At 43.2% G+C, this 21,970-nt stretch overlaps 1 protein-coding gene across 1 annotated transcript; it reads right to left on the reverse strand.

Annotated features, from left to right (window-relative positions):
* Nucleotides 1-1,515: 1,515 nt before the first annotated feature.
* Nucleotides 1,516-21,970, reverse strand: rims3 (regulating synaptic membrane exocytosis 3). Its single transcript, XM_030789441.1, has 6 exons — nt 21,721-21,970; nt 3,129-3,270; nt 2,792-2,904; nt 2,269-2,370; nt 2,021-2,160; nt 1,516-1,728 (listed from the first exon to the last, which is right to left on the reverse strand). Exons 1-6 carry the CDS (start codon nt 21,968-21,970, stop codon nt 1,516-1,518), a joined length of 960 nt encoding a protein of 319 aa, XP_030645301.1.

Genomic DNA, 21,970 nt, shown 5'->3' on the forward strand with positions numbered 1-21,970 from the left:
CAACTCCCGACTCGGCCGAGACTACATTTCCCAGTGCGCTTGGCTTTATAAGTCTTAAAGCAAAGGCAGTCCTTTAAGTCGATTCATCTGCAATTCTCCATTCTCCTTGTCCCATAATGCAGCTTACGATGAATGTTGCTGGTTTGATTGCACTATTAGTTCTCCTTAACATTGAGAGTGCCCGAAGAGCTTCTCAGATTTATTATTCAGTGCAGACTATGGTTGTGAGATAAGACTGACAATTTATAACATTAGCAAAATAAATTAAGTAACTGTCTATATTCTATATCTTTTTAAAGGCAAGCTGAAAATAGCACGTTACATTTTTAACAAGGGTTGCAAGTAAACGTGCAGAATGCAGTCAATACGTACATGAACACAAATAATCACCTAAATACCTATATATTTATATAATCTGTTCTCTGAAAATCATAGATTTACGCTACTTCACATAATAGTAATTATGTGTGTTTTCCATACCTGACCAATGAATTTTAGCCCTGCCCATTTGTCTTTATGAGTACTACAAATGTATCAGGATCCTATGACTATATCTTTTAACTTCTTTTTTTTTTTCTTTTTTTTTTGCATCTCATCTAAGTCATTGACTCTGCTACATATCCATACTTCTATACTGACACTACTGATAATAATAAGAATTGCTTTGGTTTTAAAAAATAAACATTTTTCGGGTTTGGCATAGAGAGTTAACAGACTGGTAGTGGAATATCCCTAGAGGGGGGAAAGTACCTGTGTTTTCTGGAGTCTGGAGGTGCCCATCCCTGCTCCTGTGTGTGTGTGTGTGTGATCGGAGCTAGTTTATCGGAAGGGTCACAAGAGTAAACATGAATGCTACATCTTCTGTATGGAATACATTTCCCTATGCATTACTTGAATGCCACTACTTCACATACTACTACATACACACACGTGTGTGTTCGTGTGTGCGTGTTCATGTGTGCATGTGCGTGTGTGTGTGTGTGTGTGTGTGTGTATAAACTCAGGGGTATCAGGTGAGCAAGTACTGGAAGTCAGACCAAAATGTTAGATTTCTGACTAAATTGTGAGGCTCCTGTCACCAGGATAAGAATGATTATTTGTGTCAATGTGCATGTATGTGTGTGTGTGTGTGTGTATGTGTGTGTGTGTTTCATATGAGACTCATGGAACAGCAGTCACTAGCTACATTCTACTCCACTCCAGTATCAAGTATTCCCTCTTCCTCCATTTGTCTAATTACTCTCTATGAGTGCATATTAATATCTGTAAGAGTATATGGTATATATTCATGTGTGTGTTAGGTGTGAGAGTAACCTCTGAAGCTTTGGGAGAACCTGTGATATAATGATAAAATGAAATGGAAAAATATTCCTGATGGAATATGTATATTTATGTGTGATGGAGCCTGTGTTTGACTGGGAGCAGTAAGAGGATACGAATGTGTGTGTGTATGTGTGTGTGTGTGTGTGTCGGGGAGGGGGAGGGGCGGGGCTTTGAGGGCAGGCCTGGGCATGTCTAAGTGCAAGAGGGACTGGTGGCACTCTCCAGTGAGGACTGGGAGAGCCGGCGCGTCAGCGGACCTATGCTGGGGTCGGCCAGAGAGGAGGTGGGGAACAGCTTGTACCAGCCGCTAACCATTGAGGACAGGTCCAGGTCTTCCAGAAGGATCTGAGCCATGCCCATAAAGCATTTGTTGTCCATGCGCCCATAATCACCCCACACAATCACCTATGAAAAACATGTCTGAGGTTAGGAGGAGGACGGCTGAGCAAGGCAGTGAGAAACAGTGCACAGGGACACTCAGCCATAACTACAGACTGATGTATTTTACATGCTTAACCACTGCTTATGTACATTAGAACAGATCTCATACCCTTTAAGTATAACTGCTTTTCGCAAACACATTTTGGGCATACTCACCAAATCAAAAGGCATCCTTTCACTGTGTCATTTTTCTGAATATAATCAGTTATAAAACTTATTTATTATAGATGAACAGATAACGGGTTTTTTTCTCTACCTGTAAGACTTTGCCTTGAGGACTCTCATCAAACAGCAGTGATTGTTGGAAAGTGGGATCCAGCGTTTTCTTCACCACTTTGGTCTTCTTCTTGGCTAAGCAAGCTCCATTTTCCAAAACATACACCTTTACATATGTTGCTGCAAGAGGGAAGCATCTGAATTTAGTACTTATTCATTCTGTTCAGAGACTGTGAAAGACTAGTGCACCAAACAGATATATGAGCAGTGAGCGTTGTAAAGCCGTACCTGGAACGTTCTTTGAACCAGGTTTAGGGATCAGTCCTCGAGCCTGGTTAATCTCCACTTCTATCTGACCTCCTCTGTCTACTACTCCTACATGCACATCACCTGTACCCAAAGAATTCATCAAAGAGTTCATACAGTTTATCTGTCTTGCAGTTCCAGTCGTGAGCAGCAGATGGAGACAGAGGGCTGGATATTCAAAAACTAGAGGACACATGGAAGCTGCTGATATTCAGTGCTCAGTCCTAATATGTGCTGATGTACACTTGAGACTAAACCACTTGACCTCTGTATAACTATATTTGTATCTTTCAATATAAAAATATTCTTAGTGATCATTTTAAGCGTGAGCAGGCAAAAGACAGTGGATCATAACAAGACTCAACACAGACACAGGCAGAATGTTGTTATTTTATGAATGAAGCAGAAATACGCATTGATGTTATGGTTTTATATAATGACTTAATATTGATTTGAAATGGCTTTACCCTCAGGTTGAATTGGAAAAGAGCTAAATATAACATACCCATTGGAGGTGTGGCTAACGTCTGCCGTCCTACTATCTGGGCGGGGCCAAGGCCATCCAGAAAGTCACTGAACTGACTTTCTGGGCCCAGGCGTGTGGTAGGGAAGATGAACCTATGAGAAGAGAGACAAGGTCATGAGCCTCCATCACCAAAAGTTAACCCATGTTGAGAGTCCTGAATGAAGCACTGGAGTACAGAGTCTTATCGCTTAAATTTGTGTCGCATTAGAAGAAATAAGCTTGGTTACATGTGAATGGGCCACTGAAAGTTAAGGATGGCACATTGAAAAACTGGATGAAAATGAGCCATTAGAAGCACTACGAGAGAAGGACTCACGTTCCATCTGAGCTGTTGCTATTGGTGCTACCGTCTGTCGACTCTTTGCTGCCTTGCCGCGTGACACGGTTCCTCATTTCCACAGCAATCCCTGTCTCCGTGCTCCGCCGAATAGTGCTGCGTAGCTTCTTTGTCCCTCCATCTACACAAACACACACACACACAAACACACACACACACACGCACACACACGAACATACACACACACACACACACACACACACACACACACACACACACACACACACACGAACATACACACACACACACACACACACGAACATACACACACACACACACATAAAGAACAGGAGTGTGAGTGTGAGTGTGAGGTAGAGCAGACTCTGTCCATATTTAATATGAGGAGTCATTAAAAGGATAAGTAACATAAACTGTTCTGTGCTCAGACACAGCAAAGCTCTCTCTTGTTTACAGCTGCTGCGTCTGGCTGACATACTCTGACCAAACAGCAGCCAAGAGTGAGCAGAATAAATGACTCTATTAAAGCCCTACTGAGAACCATCTGAAAAAAAAAAAGGAAAAACCATCTCAATGCTACATACATCTTATAAGATGTGATCAATGAAACAAATAAAATATTTAATAGTTAATTCTTGAATATGTTAAGAAAATGGAAAAGAACGAAAAAAAAACAGGAGTTTACGTTTATAATTAACAGAAAGATGAGAAATGCGACAACCATCAGTTACATTCATCTTTGTCTTTCCTCACCAAGGAAGCATACTAAGGCATTCCATCAGATGTTCAACAGTTCTCAGCTACACACACACACAGACAAACACATACACACACACACACACGCACACACACTTCTAAATGCCAATAGCACCAAGGGTGCATTGCATTGTGACAGTCTGCTGTGGCAAAGCAGCCAATGCCCAGTGTGTCGACTGCACTACCAGAGCCAAAGAGAGGGAGCAATGGAAAACAGGAAGGAGAGAGAGAGAGAGAGAGAGAGAGACAGACAGACAGACAGACAGAGAGAGTGAGACAAAGAGAGACAGAGAGAGAGAGAGAGAGAGAGAGAGAGAGAGAGTAGAGAGTCAGAGTAAGACAGAGAGAGTGAGACGAGAGAGAGAGAGAGAGCGAGAGAGAGAGAAAAGGGGGTGTGTGAGTGGATATTGCAGCTCTGATGATGTTAGGAGAGGAAGAAAAGGGAAAATTTGGCCTGAGGATGTTTTGAATATGTCAGCCCAAAAAAAAAAAAACACCTTGAAGGTGATGTAGAGAATGCTAGAACAGATAATGATGGCTTGATAATCGGCTCTCGGATCAGACTGGGATAATACTCTGAACTGGCACTCTAGCAGGAAGGCTTATGCATGAATACAGGAGCGAGGTGCTGGACAGTACATCAGCATAGACATTCTTACATAGGCAAATACAGCCCAGTGCAGTCTAATGCAGAATAATATATCTCTCAGCCAGGCAGCAACAGCCAGCTGCAGGGGACAATATTTTAACATTTGAGACAGAGGAGAGCGTGGCACTCCATCCACAGTGCTGGATGTTGGGGAGAGAGAGAGAGAGAGAGAGAGAGAGAGAAAGAGAGAGAGAGAGAGTAGTAAACCACTTTCTAACTCAACCATTTGACAGTTAAATGCCTCCTGCTAAAACCACTCATCTTCACAGAATGAGTCACAAACTAATACCTCTGAATAGATTTTTTTTTTTTAAACTGAATCTGAATTATAAAAATCAAATCTGCATAATGGTGATGCCTGTCTTTGTCTGTGAATTCAAATGGCTAAAACACTATCAGTGATCATTGAAATATGACAAAGACTTTAAAATGAGCTCAGACATGCTACACCCCCCCCCCCCCCCCAACTGCATGTCGGTGTTCTTCAGGGCGAGAGAACCACGAGACACGTAGAACCATTTAAGGCCGTTTTGAAATTATAATGACTCTTGCAACAGAGAAAGACAAAGACAACAAATAAATAAATAAAAATACAACAAAAAAGTGTCAGGATGAACATGGTACAGAAAAGTAGACACACAAAGATGTTCAATAAGGTGATCATTTAAAGGACATTATGGAAGATTTGTGCCCAATAGTATTTAATGAGATTGGAAGCATATTACTAGAAGTTACTGCACTGTAGACAATATCAGATGAGTGCCTGACAGTTCTGGCTGATTTATAAGTTCACTTATTGAATTTCCTGTCATTTCTGTTCCTGCCAACTATTTTGTTTTACACAGAATTTTGTTGTTGAAACACAACACACACAGGCAGCCGAAGAAACCTGAATAAAAACACTGAAAAACAACACCGAAAATGACATTTCATTTGTTTACCTATAGCAATGTGTTCATAAAGTCAAATGCTTTTGGTTATGATTCCACATGCTCCAACAAATGTCATATAAAGACAGCAGAGTTTGACTGATCAGGGTAGATGGTCAGCACAGAGAGAGAGAGAGAGAGAGAGAGAGAGAGAAAGAGAGAGAGAGGGAGAGAGAGAGAGGCAGGGGGAGAGAGAAAGAGAGAGAGAGGGAGAGGGAGAGAGAAAGAGAGAGGGGGGAGAGAGAAAGAGAGAGAGAGAGAAGGAGAGGGAGGGAGAGGGGGGGGGTGGGGACTCAGTCAGCTCAGTCTCTGTAAGCACTACTCTGATGGTATTGCTATACTGCAATCAGTCGCCCCAGGGACAGGCCTATATGTGGAGCTCTGTATCCTGTGGAATAAAATAGTCATCATTCTATTGATTCTACACACAAACAAACACACACACACAGACAAACGCGCGCGCACACACACACACACACACACACACAAACACACACACACACACAAAAGAATGTAACTCATACTCAGAGGTCACCTCAGTGCCTTCTCCACACACTTTGTAAATGCTCCAGTGGACAGGACAGGGTGACTGTCAGAATCAGTGGGATCTCCATTACTGAAAAGGGACATTACTCTGAAGCTACTCTGATACCTTCTCTCCCTCTCTATCTCTCTTTATCCCTCTACACATCTCTCCATATCCCCTGTCTCTATCCCTCTCTTTCCATCCCTCTCTTCCTCTCATCTTCTCCAATCCCTACCTAGTTCCACTGTAAATACCAGAGCAGCAGGTGAAGCCGTCCGCTGGGATACTTTGATGAAATATTAAAGAGCTCGGCACAGAGGGACACAGTGAGAGAGAGAAGAGAGAGAAAGAGTGAGAGAGAGAAAGAGAGAGAGAGAGAGAGAGAGAGAGAGAGAGAGAGAGAGAGAGAGAGAGAGAGAGGGAGCTGAGGGCAGGAGCTGTTAAAAGGACTTGTCTGCTGTCTGCACGTGATGTTCCCTCCCACAAGGCAGAGATGACCCATCGCACACAGTCTCCAGACTGCTCCTCTAGGTGAGAGGTGAGAAGCAAGGACTTGCACACAAACGCATATGCACTCAGACACACACACACAGTCCCATCCATACAGAACACGCCGATACACACACAGAAAGTGACTACCAGAAAAACCAGACACCTACACACAAACGCAAAAAAACATTAAATAGAGACTCATTAACCATATCTAGAAAAAAACAAAACAAAACAAAAACAAAAACAAAGAATACACACACACACAAACAAACAATGAAACGCAAACATATATGCAAACATATTCTCCCCGACATCTGTTCTTTCAAATCTACACTATGGCAATGAAAAACAATTCTGTGCACTGTGTTTCTTCTTAGAAGCCATACACTGTGTCTCCCATAGGGGGAAATGCCATGAACACTCCAGAGACATCGTTCCGTCTGGTATCTGTGGCAACAGGCAAATCTCAGAGACGGATAGCATGGAGAGGAGACATTTTAGATTACCTGAGACTAAAAATACATTCTTATCACCAAACAAGACACAACTTAGCAAGATATTTTTGGGGTGTATTTATTTAAGAGTGTTTGTGTGGGTGGTTAGGTGGTTAGCGTGGGACTGTCACTGCAGATTAAACAACTTTTTTTTAAATAAAGACTTTTTAGGCCATGTTTAGTTAAATGAAATGCAGATAAAATATCATCATCTATAAATAAGATGTGGACCCATTTACAGACCCATTTTAACTGTGTTCAAAACAGCCAATGAAAAAGCTTCCTCACCTTTGTCATTCTTTTGGCTACATAAAAGTATGCACGACATTAAGTCTTTCATTTCAGGCTGTATTTCTGGCTCTCGTAGGCTTTGTTTTCTCCTGTTTGTCTAATATTCATGCCTAAAGTGAAGGACTCATTAGAACCTTCATCTCCACAGGAGATCTACGTTACACATAACAGCTCACTTCTCATATCATCATGACAATGAGCATTACTGATCCAGACAGAGAGACAGAGGGAGGGGGAGGGAGAGAGAGAGAGAGATGGAACAAGGGCTATGACAGAAAAAGAAACAGCGAAGAAAGTAGAAGACATTGAGGGAGGGAGGTAGGGAGCGAGAGAAGACAGAGAGAGGGAGAGGGTGGGGGGTGGGGGGGGGAGTGAGTGCAATGGATGAGCAGTAGGGTGCACAGTTTCTATTTTTAAAACTGTAGGCAGGAATATCTCAAGTGTGGGAGCCAACACTGCTGGTGTGAGGGGGGGGGGGGGGGGGGGGGGGGGGTGCCTGTGGCTTCACAGACAAAGGACAGTTTTACTGCACCCGACACCCAAACACACACATGTACGCACTCACACTCACACACACACACACGCACGCGCGCGCGCGCACACACACACACACACACACAAACTGACATTACTGTCATAACGACAAAACAAGACCCCGAAATATAGAAACATCACCGAAACTAGTGATGCATGGTTTTGGACATATTGTCACCAACATATTGTTGCTGCTGTCATCATCATCATCATCATCATCATCCTCATTGTCGTCATCATCATTGTCACTGTCGTCATCATAAAAAAAAAAGGGGGTATGGATTACTGAGTGATGGTGCAGGGCACATAACGGTGCTGGATTTATAATGAAGACTCTAAGCCTGATCTCCCAGGGAAATGGAGCTGTTCCCACAACAAACAGCTTTATCACATCATGAATCTGAGTGACTGTCAGTCAAACACTCAGGACTCTGCTGCTCCTATCACTGCACAGAGAGCAGAATCAATCACACGGCACAGATGAAATATTAGTCTGTGTTCCAGATCCAGGGCACTGCAGCAAGCCCCAGTACCGAAGCTTACCCACTTACAAAACTCAGGTTCCTTCATAAACCAGCAAAAACCTCCTCCTTTCCTTAGCATAAATCAAACAATATGTGTTATCTGATACTTATCTGTTTTAATTGTAGTTGACTTTAATTATACTTGAAATAATTATAGTTGATATGGCTGATAACTTACCCAAATGAACCCTCTATATTAATATGCTACTGAAGGAAACATTCTGTAATATAAGGGTCTACCAGTAATATGTCCGGTTTTACACTTATCTGACTCTGCCCATGTCCACTACACCCCCTCTCCTTTCTTCACTCTCCTTCTCTCCCTCTCCTGTATACACACCCTCAAAGAGCATATAGGAGGCTACAGGGCTCCGCAGTGCTCCCTCACTTTCCCCTCTAATCCTCCAGCTTCAGCTGCTCCCTGTCTCTCTCTCTTTCCCCCTCTCTCCCTCTCTCTCTCTCTCTCTCTCTCTCCACCCGTTTCCATGGCAATGCCGTCTGCATTGCACCAAGATAGCCATTCTCTCGCCTCACACTCATTCTTTCTCCTGCTCTGCCCTTTCATCTCTCTCTCTCTTTCTTTCTCTCTCTCTCTCTCTCTCTCTGTTTTTCACTCTTTCTCTGTCATGTCCCTGTAGATCCCTATTGTTGCATATCACCTGTTTATTCCTGACTACAACTTTGTTCTTCTCTGAGTCACCTGTACCACAGCTTTGTATCTCTCTCTCTCTCTCTCTCTCTCTCTCTCTCTTTCTGATATATTTCCACTTTGTCAGTCTTCCCAAAATGTGGCTGGAGTACTGAGAGGTGCAAAATTCACCACAGAGCCTATAATCTGTTATTCCTCCGAGAAACACACATTTTACACAATATTCTAACGTGAGATGCTTTATTATACATTTTTAATGGCCAAACGCACATATAAGACAGCCAACACTCAGGCAACATCTCTCTTTTTCTCCTAAAGGTAATGTCTGCCCTAATAGCATTTCATTTGCTCCTCTACTAAATGTAACTGAGTTAGTGGAAATGAAAGCTATAAAGGCACTGACAAGCCATTGTGGGGACTCCGTGGCCAAGGACAGGTCATGATGTGGTCAACATGCTGTTTCGTCCACAAGAACCATCTAACTATCATAAGGAAGTAGTGAGTAACAAGCTTACATTTGATATAAACTACCTCCAAGCCCACCACAATGAAATATTCAAATCACAGCGGCAGGGAACATATAATGAATGTGCTTCCAAATCTGTACCTAACAGCACATTAACCAAAACATAAAAGGAATGAGTTCACGCTGGCCTTACAGTACACAACCACTTTGCTTGGCTTTATTGACGTTTAACTACAGTGTCTGTTGACATGCTCTCTATGGCAAACAGCATGTAGTGGATGAAGTGAATAGAATTATTGACATTGTAGTCGTACCAATGCAGCAAAAATAACTCAGTTATGTAACGTGTGAAGAGAAACCCTACTGCAGACAACCATTTATTTCATATTAATTAAAGACGGTCCCCTTTGACTTGTTGATGAGTAATACCATCCCCAGAGGATTTACCAAGGGTTTGAGTCATGAACGGCAGCGACGGATTCCAGGTTAGGTCACTGTTACACTGCTGTAGAAAGAAGCTTCCACACAGTTTTCCTCATTTACAGTCAGTCCCACTGTTACTGGCCACCAGTGCATCCAGTGCCCCACCAGTAGCAAGGAGGATAAGGCAATATTTGGACTACAGATTATGTTTGTTTATACAATGTATGAAGACAGATGCCTGTGCTTAATGTAAGACAGAGAGGGGACAGAGAGAGAGAGAGAGAGAGAGAGAGAGAGAGAGAGAGGAAAATGTGCTTGTGTGTGTGTGTGTGTGTGTGTGTCTGTGTGTTTGTGTGTGTGCCTGTTTCTGTTTGTTTGTTTGTTTTGTAAGAGCAAGTGTGTACACGTATAGGAAGGATCCATACGTCATGGTGTGCGTGTGTGATTATTTCTTTCTGGCAGGCTGTTGTTATGTAAGCTTCGAGGAGGTCTGATCCCCTTCCCTCCACATAGATGACAGTACATTGGAGGGGAGAGAACAAGAACAGAGAGGTGGGGGGGTGGCAGGCAGAGAGGTGGAAATGTGAAAAGAAAGATAGGAGCAGAGAGAATGGGGAGAGATGCGGAGGTTAAGGATGCAGTGTAGCGGGAGAGATGTGAAGAGTGTGTACATTAAGCCTATCAGATACTTACTGTATCACTTACGTGTTCATACACGCCTTTTCAAAAATCCCTTAGTAAATATCTACATCAACTATATCAATTACATGTCCCCACGTACTCTTTCAGAGCCTCGTAAATGTTCGCTCCAGTTATTTCATTAAATATGTGTTCAATGATAGTGACCATAAAACATTAATACATAGAAGATGTTCAAAACAGCAAATCAAACTGAACGCGTTTTGAAAACTAATAATGAGACCTTGACATTTGGAGAGGCGCGTATCCCCTGCTCCTTGCTGGGTGTTATATAGATTGCTGTTTTTAGAGCCTACTGTCTCCCTGACTTGCTTATTGGCTGTAGCTGCAACAGCAACATTGTGCCATGCATAGCAACAGTAACCAAGCAGTTACTGATGGAGCCAATATATTTTACTTGGCAATTGATTCCTGTCCAAATTTGGAAAAAAGGTGCATCACTTAAAAGAAACACATAACTCTCATAGAAACTCTCATAGAATATTTTTGAGGGGTGGTCTAAGACTGATTTGAATGTGAGTGTGTGTGTGCGTGCGTGCGTGCGTGCGTGCGTGCGTGCGTGCGTGCGTGCGTGCGTGTGTGTGTGTGTGTGTGTGTGTGTGGCAGCAGCAGCTCTCCAGTGTTTTGATGTATATCAACACAAGCCTTTCATCTTCAAAGATAAGGAGGGAGAGGCAGAGGCATAATATTAGAGAAACAGACTCATCCTGGTGGCTGCAAAGAGAACACATCCTCAGAGAGCTCATTCTCAGCTTTCTTTTTCATCTATACACACTCCCACAGCACACATGCCGTAACTATCTCCTTACACCTGAGAACACGCTGCTGTGTCCTAAACAAAGGTCGGTGACTATGGACTTAAAGACCATAAGAACTGTTCAGTGATATGACGCACTGGAGTTCATGTGTCTGCAAGAGAATAAAACCAAGAGAAAAACTGACCCATCCAACACGCAGCACGTGCAGAAACAAAAACTGAACAAAACCTGTAAGTACACACACACACACACACACATAGATACACAGACACACAGACACACACACACACACACACACACAAACACACACACACAAATATTAGCATTTTGAACTGAACGAGGCTATAGCCAAATGCCAAATCTGACCCTGTGGTCCAGTCCTCATATACAGTGCACATGTTTTTGGGCCTAATGCTTCTTCTTGATGCCCGTCCAACCCTGGATCCATGCCACTGCCCATCCCATTCCCTAAACCTATGCTGTCCAACTGAGGAAAACATAAAGAAGTCTCTTCCAGAGAGAGAGAGAGAGAGAGAGAGAGAGAGAGAGAGAGAGAGAGAGAGAGAGAGAGAGAGAGAGAGAGAGAGAGAATCAAACAGTAACCACACTCAGCAGATGCTAATCCATTCAATAACACACTGTCATAACACATCATGCCAAAAAAGGAAGCTCTGGGTATGTTTGATGTAAACATATTAGCAATTTGAATATAAAGGTTCATTTTAAGAACCCCAATCAGCTGGAATAGCATTTAGGATCATGTGCATCTTCGAGCCGAGATGGAAGATTAGGCTACTCATTATTAAATCCGCATTTGTCATGAGACAGTAGCTAAATGTCAGCCTGCGTTAAGGCAACCTTTAGGGCATGCATGATAGAATAATGACCCAGAGGCAGAGAAAAAGGGGAGGGGATCTCTCTCCATATGATTGAGTTATAAAGGACAATTACTTTGGGGTTAATTACAGGAAAGGGAAAGCCAGATCCTCCATCTGTGCACCTCTAATACATCGCTACACAGACGACAGTCAGAATCAGTCGACGTACGGGTCGAATATTCGAGCGAGTTTTCTCTCAGAGCTGCATGAATCCTGTGAATATCATAATCTGTCTATGCCAGCTACGCTGATGAATTCATGCTATTTACAGAAAAACAGCTTAATCCATATTGAATTACCCCCATCCAGTTTTACGCTTAGCTATGACCGCAGAGGGAATTGTAAATATTACAAGCTGGGCAGGAGCTGGGGTAAAAAGATGAAAGTAGATGGAATGGTAATGAGATGTGTTTTGGATGCCGGGAAGAGTCAGAAGGAATAGGAGGAGAAATGCATCAGTGTTTTTGGCAGCTCTTTCACTCAACACTCTGCACATATGTTAGTTTGCCTGCATGTGTTTGTGCCAAGGTTTAGAGCATGAGTCAGTTTGTATGAGTCAGTGTGTGTATGTGTGTTCGTGTGTGTGTGTGTGTGTGTGTGAGCGTGCATATGCGTGTGTGTCTTTGGGCTTACTAAGTATATTATTCTATGCAAGTAATTGGAGCTTACACTTCATCTCAAAAATGTATGTATACTCCTGTGTGTGTGTGTGTGTGTGTGTGTGTGTGTGTGTGTGTGTGTGTGTGTGTGCGCACGTGTCAGGGCTGCAGCTCGTCTCCTCCTAAATTTGCAGAGTCCACAGTACTCAGAACTGTGGAGATCAGTCACAGTACTGCGCAAAAATACAGAACCACAGAGATCAGCAACAGCACTGAATCACTGCTACAGAGATCAGCCAACAGAGCATCAGTAATCAGACCCATAGAGATCAGTTACAGCAACACACCAGCATGACACTCAGTAACACAGAGGTCAACTACAGGACCCATCCAGTATTCAATGCCACAAACATCAGCACAGACCACAGTGCTGCACCACAGTGCTGTAGCAGATAAGCGACAATACAGCTTTGTTCCTACAATTAGTACTGCATAGATCAGACACTCGACTGCACTGAGATACCATAGTGCTACAGAGATCAGCTGCAACATTGCACATGAGGTCAGTAATGTTGAAACCAGATACAGTACTGCATAGACAATTGATACCATAGAGATCAATAAAGGTGCTCTACAAGCAGTGCTTTCAAGATCAGATTCATACACAGATCATTCTATATGCTACACATATTCAAGCTCAAGACTCACGCTTTAAATGTACTGGTTAGCGCTATCTAATCAAATGCTTCAGGGTGAGTCACAAATGTTCATAAAGGACAAGAGATTATGATTCGAAATTGGATTGATGATCCATCGTAGCAGCAGTCTCATCTTATTCTCCTGGTTTATGAGCTTACGTGGATATCACCGCTCCTAATCGTATGACGTGTCCCTCTCCTGTCGACGCCATTACGTCTCAAACACCTCCATCTCTCTCCAGTTTACATTAGTGGCACACGCAAGCTTTTTAAAACGACATCTGTAGCCATCGTGGCATCTGTGCCAGCTCATGGAAAATGATTTCTAAATTGAATGCAGGAGTGTTGAGGGTGCTTGGAGACCAGAGGGAGCATTCCCAAACACTATTACATGGCAAGTCCGCCGGGGCCAGAGCTCTGCTACCACGTCATTGGCCATAACAGCCAGTTCCTTGAGTGTGAAACGTGCATGGAATTGATTGCGTGTGATGGTCGTTACATTCTGGGGATACATAATTCATTAACGTAGGTAACTGAATGAAGGAGAGATCTTCATTCTAGAGTGTAGTCTTCAGAACCTGGTCTGCAAATACAGCACGTACCAACCATCCAAACATTCGTCTATGACATTTTACAGTAAGATAATTGAACGGAACAAATGTCTCTCATCAACTCGTTCTCCAAATTAACCTTTGAGAGAGAGAGAGAAAGAGAGAGAGAGAGCGAGAGAGACAGAGAGAGAGAGAGAGAGAGAGAGAGAGAAATACAAAGGGAATGGAAGAACAAAAGACAAAAGAAAGGGAGAAAAAAATACCGTGGAAAAAGGGCGATGAAGTGATAAAGCAGACAGGTTTTATATTGTAAGGGCATGGGTTCATAAATCCATCCATCCATGCAAAAGGGAGTCAGACCAGCAGTTCAGCATCTGTCATGCTTACATGCTCCCCATGGGCTTTAAAGTGGAGGGGAGTGGTGGCAGTGCCGCAGCAGAAGCAGAAGCAGGAGCAGAAGGAGAGGGAGAGAGAGAGAGAGAGAGAGAGAGAGACGTGTAAACACACACTGTAATTTTAAGCTTTCAGAGCCACACCACGGCTCTCAGAGCGCTCTGCTCTTAGGCAGCAGGCACGGGCAGACAGATTGGTTAAAAGCCCCCCTATGCACTGCTGTAGCAGCTCTCAACGTACATCTGAGAAGGGTCGAGCTAAGCACTGTTATTAGTTCAAATATACTCTAATAGAGAGAGAGAGAGAGAGAGAGAGAGAGAGAGAGAATTCCATCTGGTCCATGACTACAACAACACCGAACAACAGTTCAAAACAGAGGTCAGTGGAAGAGCATCTATTCATTCTTTCACAAGAAAAAGACCTGATTGTTTAATAAAAAACAAAAAAACAATGCACCATTTTTAGAGGACATATACATTCAATACAATAACATTTTCATTTATCTGGAATGTGTGGCAATACTGCGATTAGTGACACTGCAGAGAAAAACTGCTTACCTCAGAGAACAATCTGAATGATCTTAAGACCAACTAACCTGAAACTGGTATAGGTCTACTGGCTTTAGCTGAAAAGATCAGGCCAGATAATATGATTGTTTATTCTGCGGTATCTTGGACGAGGACATGCTCTATTCGCTTTCTATGATTCATTGTGTTTGGTCTCATTTGTGTGCATCTCTTGCTTGTTGTCACTTGTCTAGTTATTTTTAGCTCTCTCTGGCTTTTCACTACACAGTTACAAGTGTGTTCTTAAAGTCCATTCCCAGACTCAATCTGCTCTGTATCACAGCATGGCATGGACCATAAAGGGGAAGTGTGTGTGTGTGTGTGTGTGTGTGTGTGTGTGTGTGTGCGTGCACGCGTGTGTGTGTAACTAAGACGGAGACAGAGACAGAGACAAAGAAAGAAAGAGAGACTAAGGGAAGGAAGAGAGGGTAAGAGAGAGAAAGAGAGAGAGAGAGAGAGAGAGAGAGAGAGCGAGAGAGAGAGAGAGATGATATTATTTTAACATTTGTACCCAGGGAGAAAAGGGGCGTGGCATTGAAAGGGAAAAAATGAAGGGTTGTCTTAAAATCTGAGTGTGTCATATGTCCATCCTTCATGAATTTCTGCCTTTGTCTGTCAGAATTTGCATCTGATATTGTTCCACACTGAGTGGCTGCTGTTTTGACAGACAGCCAATAATAAAGTTTCCTCCAGACCCTGAGACAGCCCCATACTGAGAGAACACTTCACCTGAGGCACCAGCCGGCCCAAAATAGATTGCAAAAAGTGAGAGGTAGGGACTGAAAAGAGATAAGAGAATGATGACTGGGAAAGAGAGAAAGAATAAAACAACAGAAAGGTCACAATTGGAGGGAGGGAGGGAGGGAGGGAGAAAGGTGGAAAAATTAACGAGAGAGAATCAGAACAAAAAGCAAGTTAAAGGGATAAAAATGGAAACAAGAGAAAGAGTGGGGGATAGTATGACAGGAGAGACATAGAGAGAGAGAGAGAGAGAGTGTGATGATTGCAGCAGGGATGAGATAGTGCCTTGACCAAAGACCACCATGCATCACAGCAGCCAGGGAAGATAAAACGGTGACACCCAAGTTAGAGATTATATGTGTCGGGGCACACAACTGAGTCAACACATAAAGCAAGGGATAGACGGAGAGAGGAAGGGAAACAGAGGGAAGGAGCAGGCTATAAACAGTCTGGAATAGCCTCCTAGATCATCGCGCAGACTTTGCAGAAGAAAAAAAAAGAAAAGGGGCAGACAGCCGTGTCAGACAGAAACAGCTGTCTCACAGCGTAGGCTTAACAAGCGCACAGCATAGCATCCAGATGACGTTCGGGAGCCTGTTATAACCTGATAGATCTATAACTGTCAGATTTTCAGTGGGACACATTATGACACTGCACTTCAGAGAATACAAACACTAAAGCCCATGCCAAGTTTGCGAGAACGGGACGACTCGATGCGAAATGCATCAAAAGAAATCTTACGTGATGAGTCAGATTCTAATGAAGAAACACAAAATGCAAAAGGAATATTGTTCTCTCTCTCTCTCTCTCTCTCTCTCTCTCTCTCTCTCTCTCTCTTTTTTTTCTAATATTCAGCATACAAATGAGAAAATAGAAATTTGAATCTGTTTCTATGTCCCCTGATGCTTTGGTTCTGACATATCTAAATTCTGTCTGCGCCCACAGACTCAGGACTATGTCATCTGATGCTGTAAAGAAACCTGTGCTGAAGGATACGGGTTACTTTCCCCTCTCCACTGTCAGTGTGGTGAAGATTTTTTTTTTCTGTACAGGGTGTATCAGTTCTGTTCACACAACAGCCTGATGTTTGCTTGTGGGCTGAATCACAACACAGCATAAATATAGGTTTCAGTGTGCATTGTATTACTCTTGACTCTGCCTCTCTCTGTTATGTGCTGATAGCTGACTCAGTCACGGCCCTTACGTAAGGAAAAAGAGAGTTCTAAAATCAGACTTCTTCTTTTCGACAGTCTCTCGGAGGGATTTTAAGGTTCCGTACACACAGATAAGTACAAATGAACAAAGACAGGCATGTACGTAATTTCATATTTCATGTTGGCTGCTCTCAGAGGAGTATGCTTTAAGAAACACCACTGATGCTAACAGCCTGATAAAATTGGTTGGTAATGTTGTAGGAACAAGCACCATTGGACTCGTAAGTCTGAGCTCAGCCCATGGATTTAAATCCCGTTCTGTCATTAATAAAAATTTCACCAAACGAGGTGGAAAATCATTGGCCCTTTACTATACTGAAGAGTTGTTTCACCCTCACCCAAGCAGAAATGATCCTCTTTTTTCCTTTCTCGCCAGCTATGGGTGGAAATAATTGTGCGTATCCCGTTTTTTTTTTTTTTCATGTTTTTTTTCTCTCGTAATGTAAAAGTGTGTCGGTGTGCGTTCCTGCGAGTGAATGACGGGGTAAAGTGTTAACCGAAGCGTGTCGTTCAGGTGAAGGTCCTCTCCGTCGAGTTTCGTCTCTCTTTAGGAAGAGAGCGCGCTGTGAGAACAGATCGAGAACAGTGGGAGGATGATTCACAGCTCAAACGCTGAAAGCTTCTGCTGCCACCACTACCTCCTTACTCTGCGTTTCCACGTTATTTCACGGGCTAAGAATAACCCTCTAGAAAGCTAAATTCGGAACAAAGAGGTCGGCCTTAAAATGTACCTGTTACTCAACTGAAAAAAAAAAAGTCATTTTAAGAAGATTATAAAGTGTCCAAAAAGGCATTGGGCCTGTCAGGTACCGCTGAATCCAAATGTAATCGTTAAGGGGAATCTTCTATGTGTTAACCTCTATGAAGACGAAACAGGAAATGATTAGAGCGAGCATTAGTGGAAGAAAGCATTAGTATTAGAGAGATCCATTTTTTTCCCACTGAAGCCATTACCAAAGCAGTAACAAATGGACTTTCCCAGAGCGTGGTTCTGAAACTACTAAGCATACAATTGATTTAGGGTAAAGTACTGCAAACCCGCAGTGTGTAAGGAACGTGGATGAGACCCCAAGGACAACTTAACGTTATCTTTCTTCAAGTCATCTGTCATCAGAGAGGCCTCGACTTATGCCCCAGGGAGACGTTTCCCCGCTGGGTTGATTGAGAGTGAAGTGTCCATCGGGAGAGAGATGGAAAATGCTACGCGAGGGTGACGACCGCTGACCTGCCCCTTGATCAATAAATCAATGGATACGTCGTCTGGAACATGTAACAGCGGTTCACATTGATTTTAATGACACACCTTGACGACAGCAGGTGAAGCAAGACAGAATAGGCAAGGTGTCTTAATTTAAAAACAAAGCTCTCAAGTGCTCTTTTGAAGGGTAAGATACTGTAAACACGCTAAGGGTAACTGCTTAATTTCTAGAGTGTAATGAATCACGCATTGAGGGATTAGATTCTGGACGATGCCCAATGGCTTTGTATGTTCCAACAACTTGTCTCTTGGAGTTTGGTTATATTTAAAGTTGTATTTCAATTCGGAATTAATTAAAGCACCAAAACACCCCACTGTTGCATACTTCAAAGCTGCCCAGGTAGTTCATTACACAAAAGACCTGCATCACATCCAGTACATTTAATACTGATCTGTTCTGGGCCAGATGAAGTTACTAAACATGGAGTTAGAGGGGAAAAGATACATTGGAGAGAGTCTGTGATATTTTCAGAAACCCCCCTCTCTCTCTCTCTTTCTCTCTCTCTCTCTCTCTCTCTCTCTCTCCCCTTCTCTAACAACCTCTAAATTTAGAGCACCTCTTGATTAGTACGAAGACAGGCTCAGAGTCTCTCCTCCTCTGTGAAAATATTGACAGCTCTTTTTGACAGGCATGTTCTCAGCTGTGCATTAATCAGACCGAAAGGGGAGGACAGTCGCGTGCCGCAGCCTTCGTCATCTCCATGGCGACAGGGCGTCTGCCAGAGATGCCTCTGTCAGAGAGAGACGGTCCCGCTGGAGCATGGAGGCACCGTGTCGTAGCATGGTAGCATGGCTCCTCCATATGCTCTGTGTGTCATCTCTGGCAGGCAGAGAGAGAGGGGGGGGAGATAAACCTTTCCCTGCTGTTAATTACAATCTCTTTTTTCACTTTCCCCTTTCACACTCTAATTGGACATTCCTTATGTTGTCTCTATGTCTTATGGATGTTTTCCTCTCTCTAATATAAGTTATACTCCTGAAGAGCAGTAAAATAAAGTAGTTATATGGTCAAATTTGATATGCATATGGAATGGTCACATCCATACATTACTGAGAAGACCACATATAGCTTGACTAGGACTTTGGGCTTATATAGGATACTAAAGTGTGCTGTATTAGAAGCCTTGGCTGGAATCCATAGACTGGGGATATAACCAAATGACAAAGCAAAGCGGTGCCGTCATCCAGGATAAGGGCAGATTGGAAATGAAGTGATGTGATGATGACCCAGACGAGTGAGTCATTTTGCCCATCCGACCCTGTGACCCCTCCGCCCCACCCTTCAGGAGTGTTCACTCTACAGGGGGGTCCGGAGAGACGACAGCTATCTGAAAAGGTCAGCCCGCTTAGAGTGGACATGGGGCACAAACAGAGGCCATTGAGACTGGCTGTCTGTGCCATAACAGCAGCACTTAGACAAAAGAGAGAGGGAGAGAAAGAGAGTAGGAGAGAAAGAGAGAGAGACAGACAGAGCAACAGAGAGAGAGCATGAGACCTTCAACAGACGTTTATTGGTACATTGTCATGATGGAATAAGCAATGAAACAAACAAACAATGAATAAACAATATAACAAATAAATAAATCCATGTTCATTCAGTCACTCCACACAGTGTGAAAGAGAGATTAAGTAAATAATTTCTTAAAATCAATTATTTAAAAAAAATGATTATTGCAACATAAATATCTTACATGAGAGAGAGAGGGAAAGCAAGAGAGCGGGAGAGAGAGGGAGAGAGAGAGAGAGGGAAAGCGAGAGAGAGAGAGAGAGAGAGAGAGAGGGAGAGAGAGAAAATGAAGGTTAATGAGAAAAAAAAACTGACAGCAGAAAATAGAGCAGAGGAAAAACAACAAAACAAGATCACAGTCTCAAGGTGAGAGATCAGGAGATAAAAAAAGAAGATGAAAAATGAGTGAGAAAACAGACATACAATGTCATATCAGAGGTAGAGGTACCTTCCTTTGAAAGTGTTTCTCTCTCTCTCTCTCTCTCACTCTCTCGATCTATGTCTTTCTTACTCTTGCTGGCTATCAAAGGCCAGTGGGTTATTTTGCAGTGTTTGCTGATCTGACAGCGTTAACTGAAAGCATGAAAGTGTTGGCTCTGAGATAGAGAGAGAGAGAATGCTTTGAGTAACAAAGCCCTTCCTTTCAGCACAGTGTGTCTGTAATTACTCGACAGGAGCATATATAACACAGACCTGCTACCAGAGTGCCAGAGAGAGAGAGAGAGAGAGAGAGAGAGAGAGAGAGAGAGAGAGAGCTCAAGGTAAGAGTGATCCAGAACATGGTAGAGCTCTTTCACAGAACCATAGTCTCGGAAAAACGTATATTCAAAGCAGAATTACTCAAAGGGAAGGCCATGGTTATTCTGCATTATTCATTTTCAAGGTCCACACACTATCAGCTGTGAGTCATTCAAAGATCACTGGAAGGTTTCCCTACTTAAATGCTTGACTCACAGCAGGGAGCACACGCTAATGATTGTCCCATGCCATGCCGCAAAGCTAGAAATGAAATCCATTTTATGAGATCACTGTGAGTGTAGGTTTTATCATGGAAACAAAGACGGTCAGCAGCTCAACACAAAGGCATAATGACCACACGTGAACGCACCCCAGGATGAACACAGAGAGCCGTCCTTTCGGTTCAAACTACATAACATGTTATATTCAAGCGTCAGCACGCTGCCACACCAAACTGCAGAGGAAAAACCACATCAGAAATTGGAGACAAGTCATTTCCAGGAATGATAGCCAACAAGGAGATGATTAAGTCTCTCATTATTGAGAGTGCAATCTTGACTGGACCATCATGTTGGAAATGACATGATGGATATGTTGAAATGCTATGGAACAGCTTGCTCTAAATGAACAAAGCCGTCCCCTCGCAGATTTTCCTTTCTCAAATGAGATCTTTTCAAAGAGATGAAACCATTAAGAGAGGGTGAAAAAAGAAAGGAGACTGAAGATTCGGAGTGTTAAAGAAAGCAAGGAGAGGCTGTGAGCATAGAGGGGTGAGGAGAGAGAGAGAGAGAGAGAGAGAGAGAGAGACAGAGAGACAGAGATAGTGGGTAATGAGAATAAGAGAGGGTAGAATGAGTTAAGGACAGGGGTTCTTACAATGGTGAAGTCGAGCTGACCCAAAGTGCTTGAAGAGCGTGAATGGTGTAATGGAGGGACAGAGGAGAGAAAAGAGAACAGTGGAGTGCTGAAAGGATGAGTAAAGACCAAAGAGAAAGTAAAATTAGACCCTCTGAGCCTGAACTTCTAAAAACGGAGGGTATGAGAGAGAACAACGCTAGCTGCAGAGAAAGACAAAAAAGCAAAGCGAAAACTAAGAATGACAAATGAGACATGAGACATATGGAACAGAGACTGGTAACTCTGATGGAAACGCAGTACGAGAGGAAATACTGTGAAGTAGAAAGATGTGAAAGACAAGGGGTCAAAAAAAAAACCAACCAAACAAAAAAAAAACAACGAAGTTAAAGGAGCGAGAGAAAAGGAAGAGAAATGAAACTGACCCTGCTGGTTGAGCTGCAGGGTGCTCTTGCTCCACTGTGACAGGCCAACGATTGCCACCATCTTGGCTCCCAAGCTGGAGCGGCGTTTCTTGTTTCCGGCCAGGCCTGCCGCGTCTGGGCCTCCGTTTCCAGGGCTCTTTTCCAAGCTGTACATGGCCCCACTGATACTGGAGCTCCGCACCACGTTCCGGGCTGCCGCCGCACTCATCCCCCCTGGGCTGGGAACATCCACCGAACTGCTGAGCATCAT

This window comes from Chanos chanos, chromosome 12, assembly GCF_902362185.1.
Source record: "Chanos chanos chromosome 12, fChaCha1.1, whole genome shotgun sequence".
NCBI classification, from domain to species: domain Eukaryota; kingdom Metazoa; phylum Chordata; class Actinopteri; order Gonorynchiformes; family Chanidae; genus Chanos; species Chanos chanos.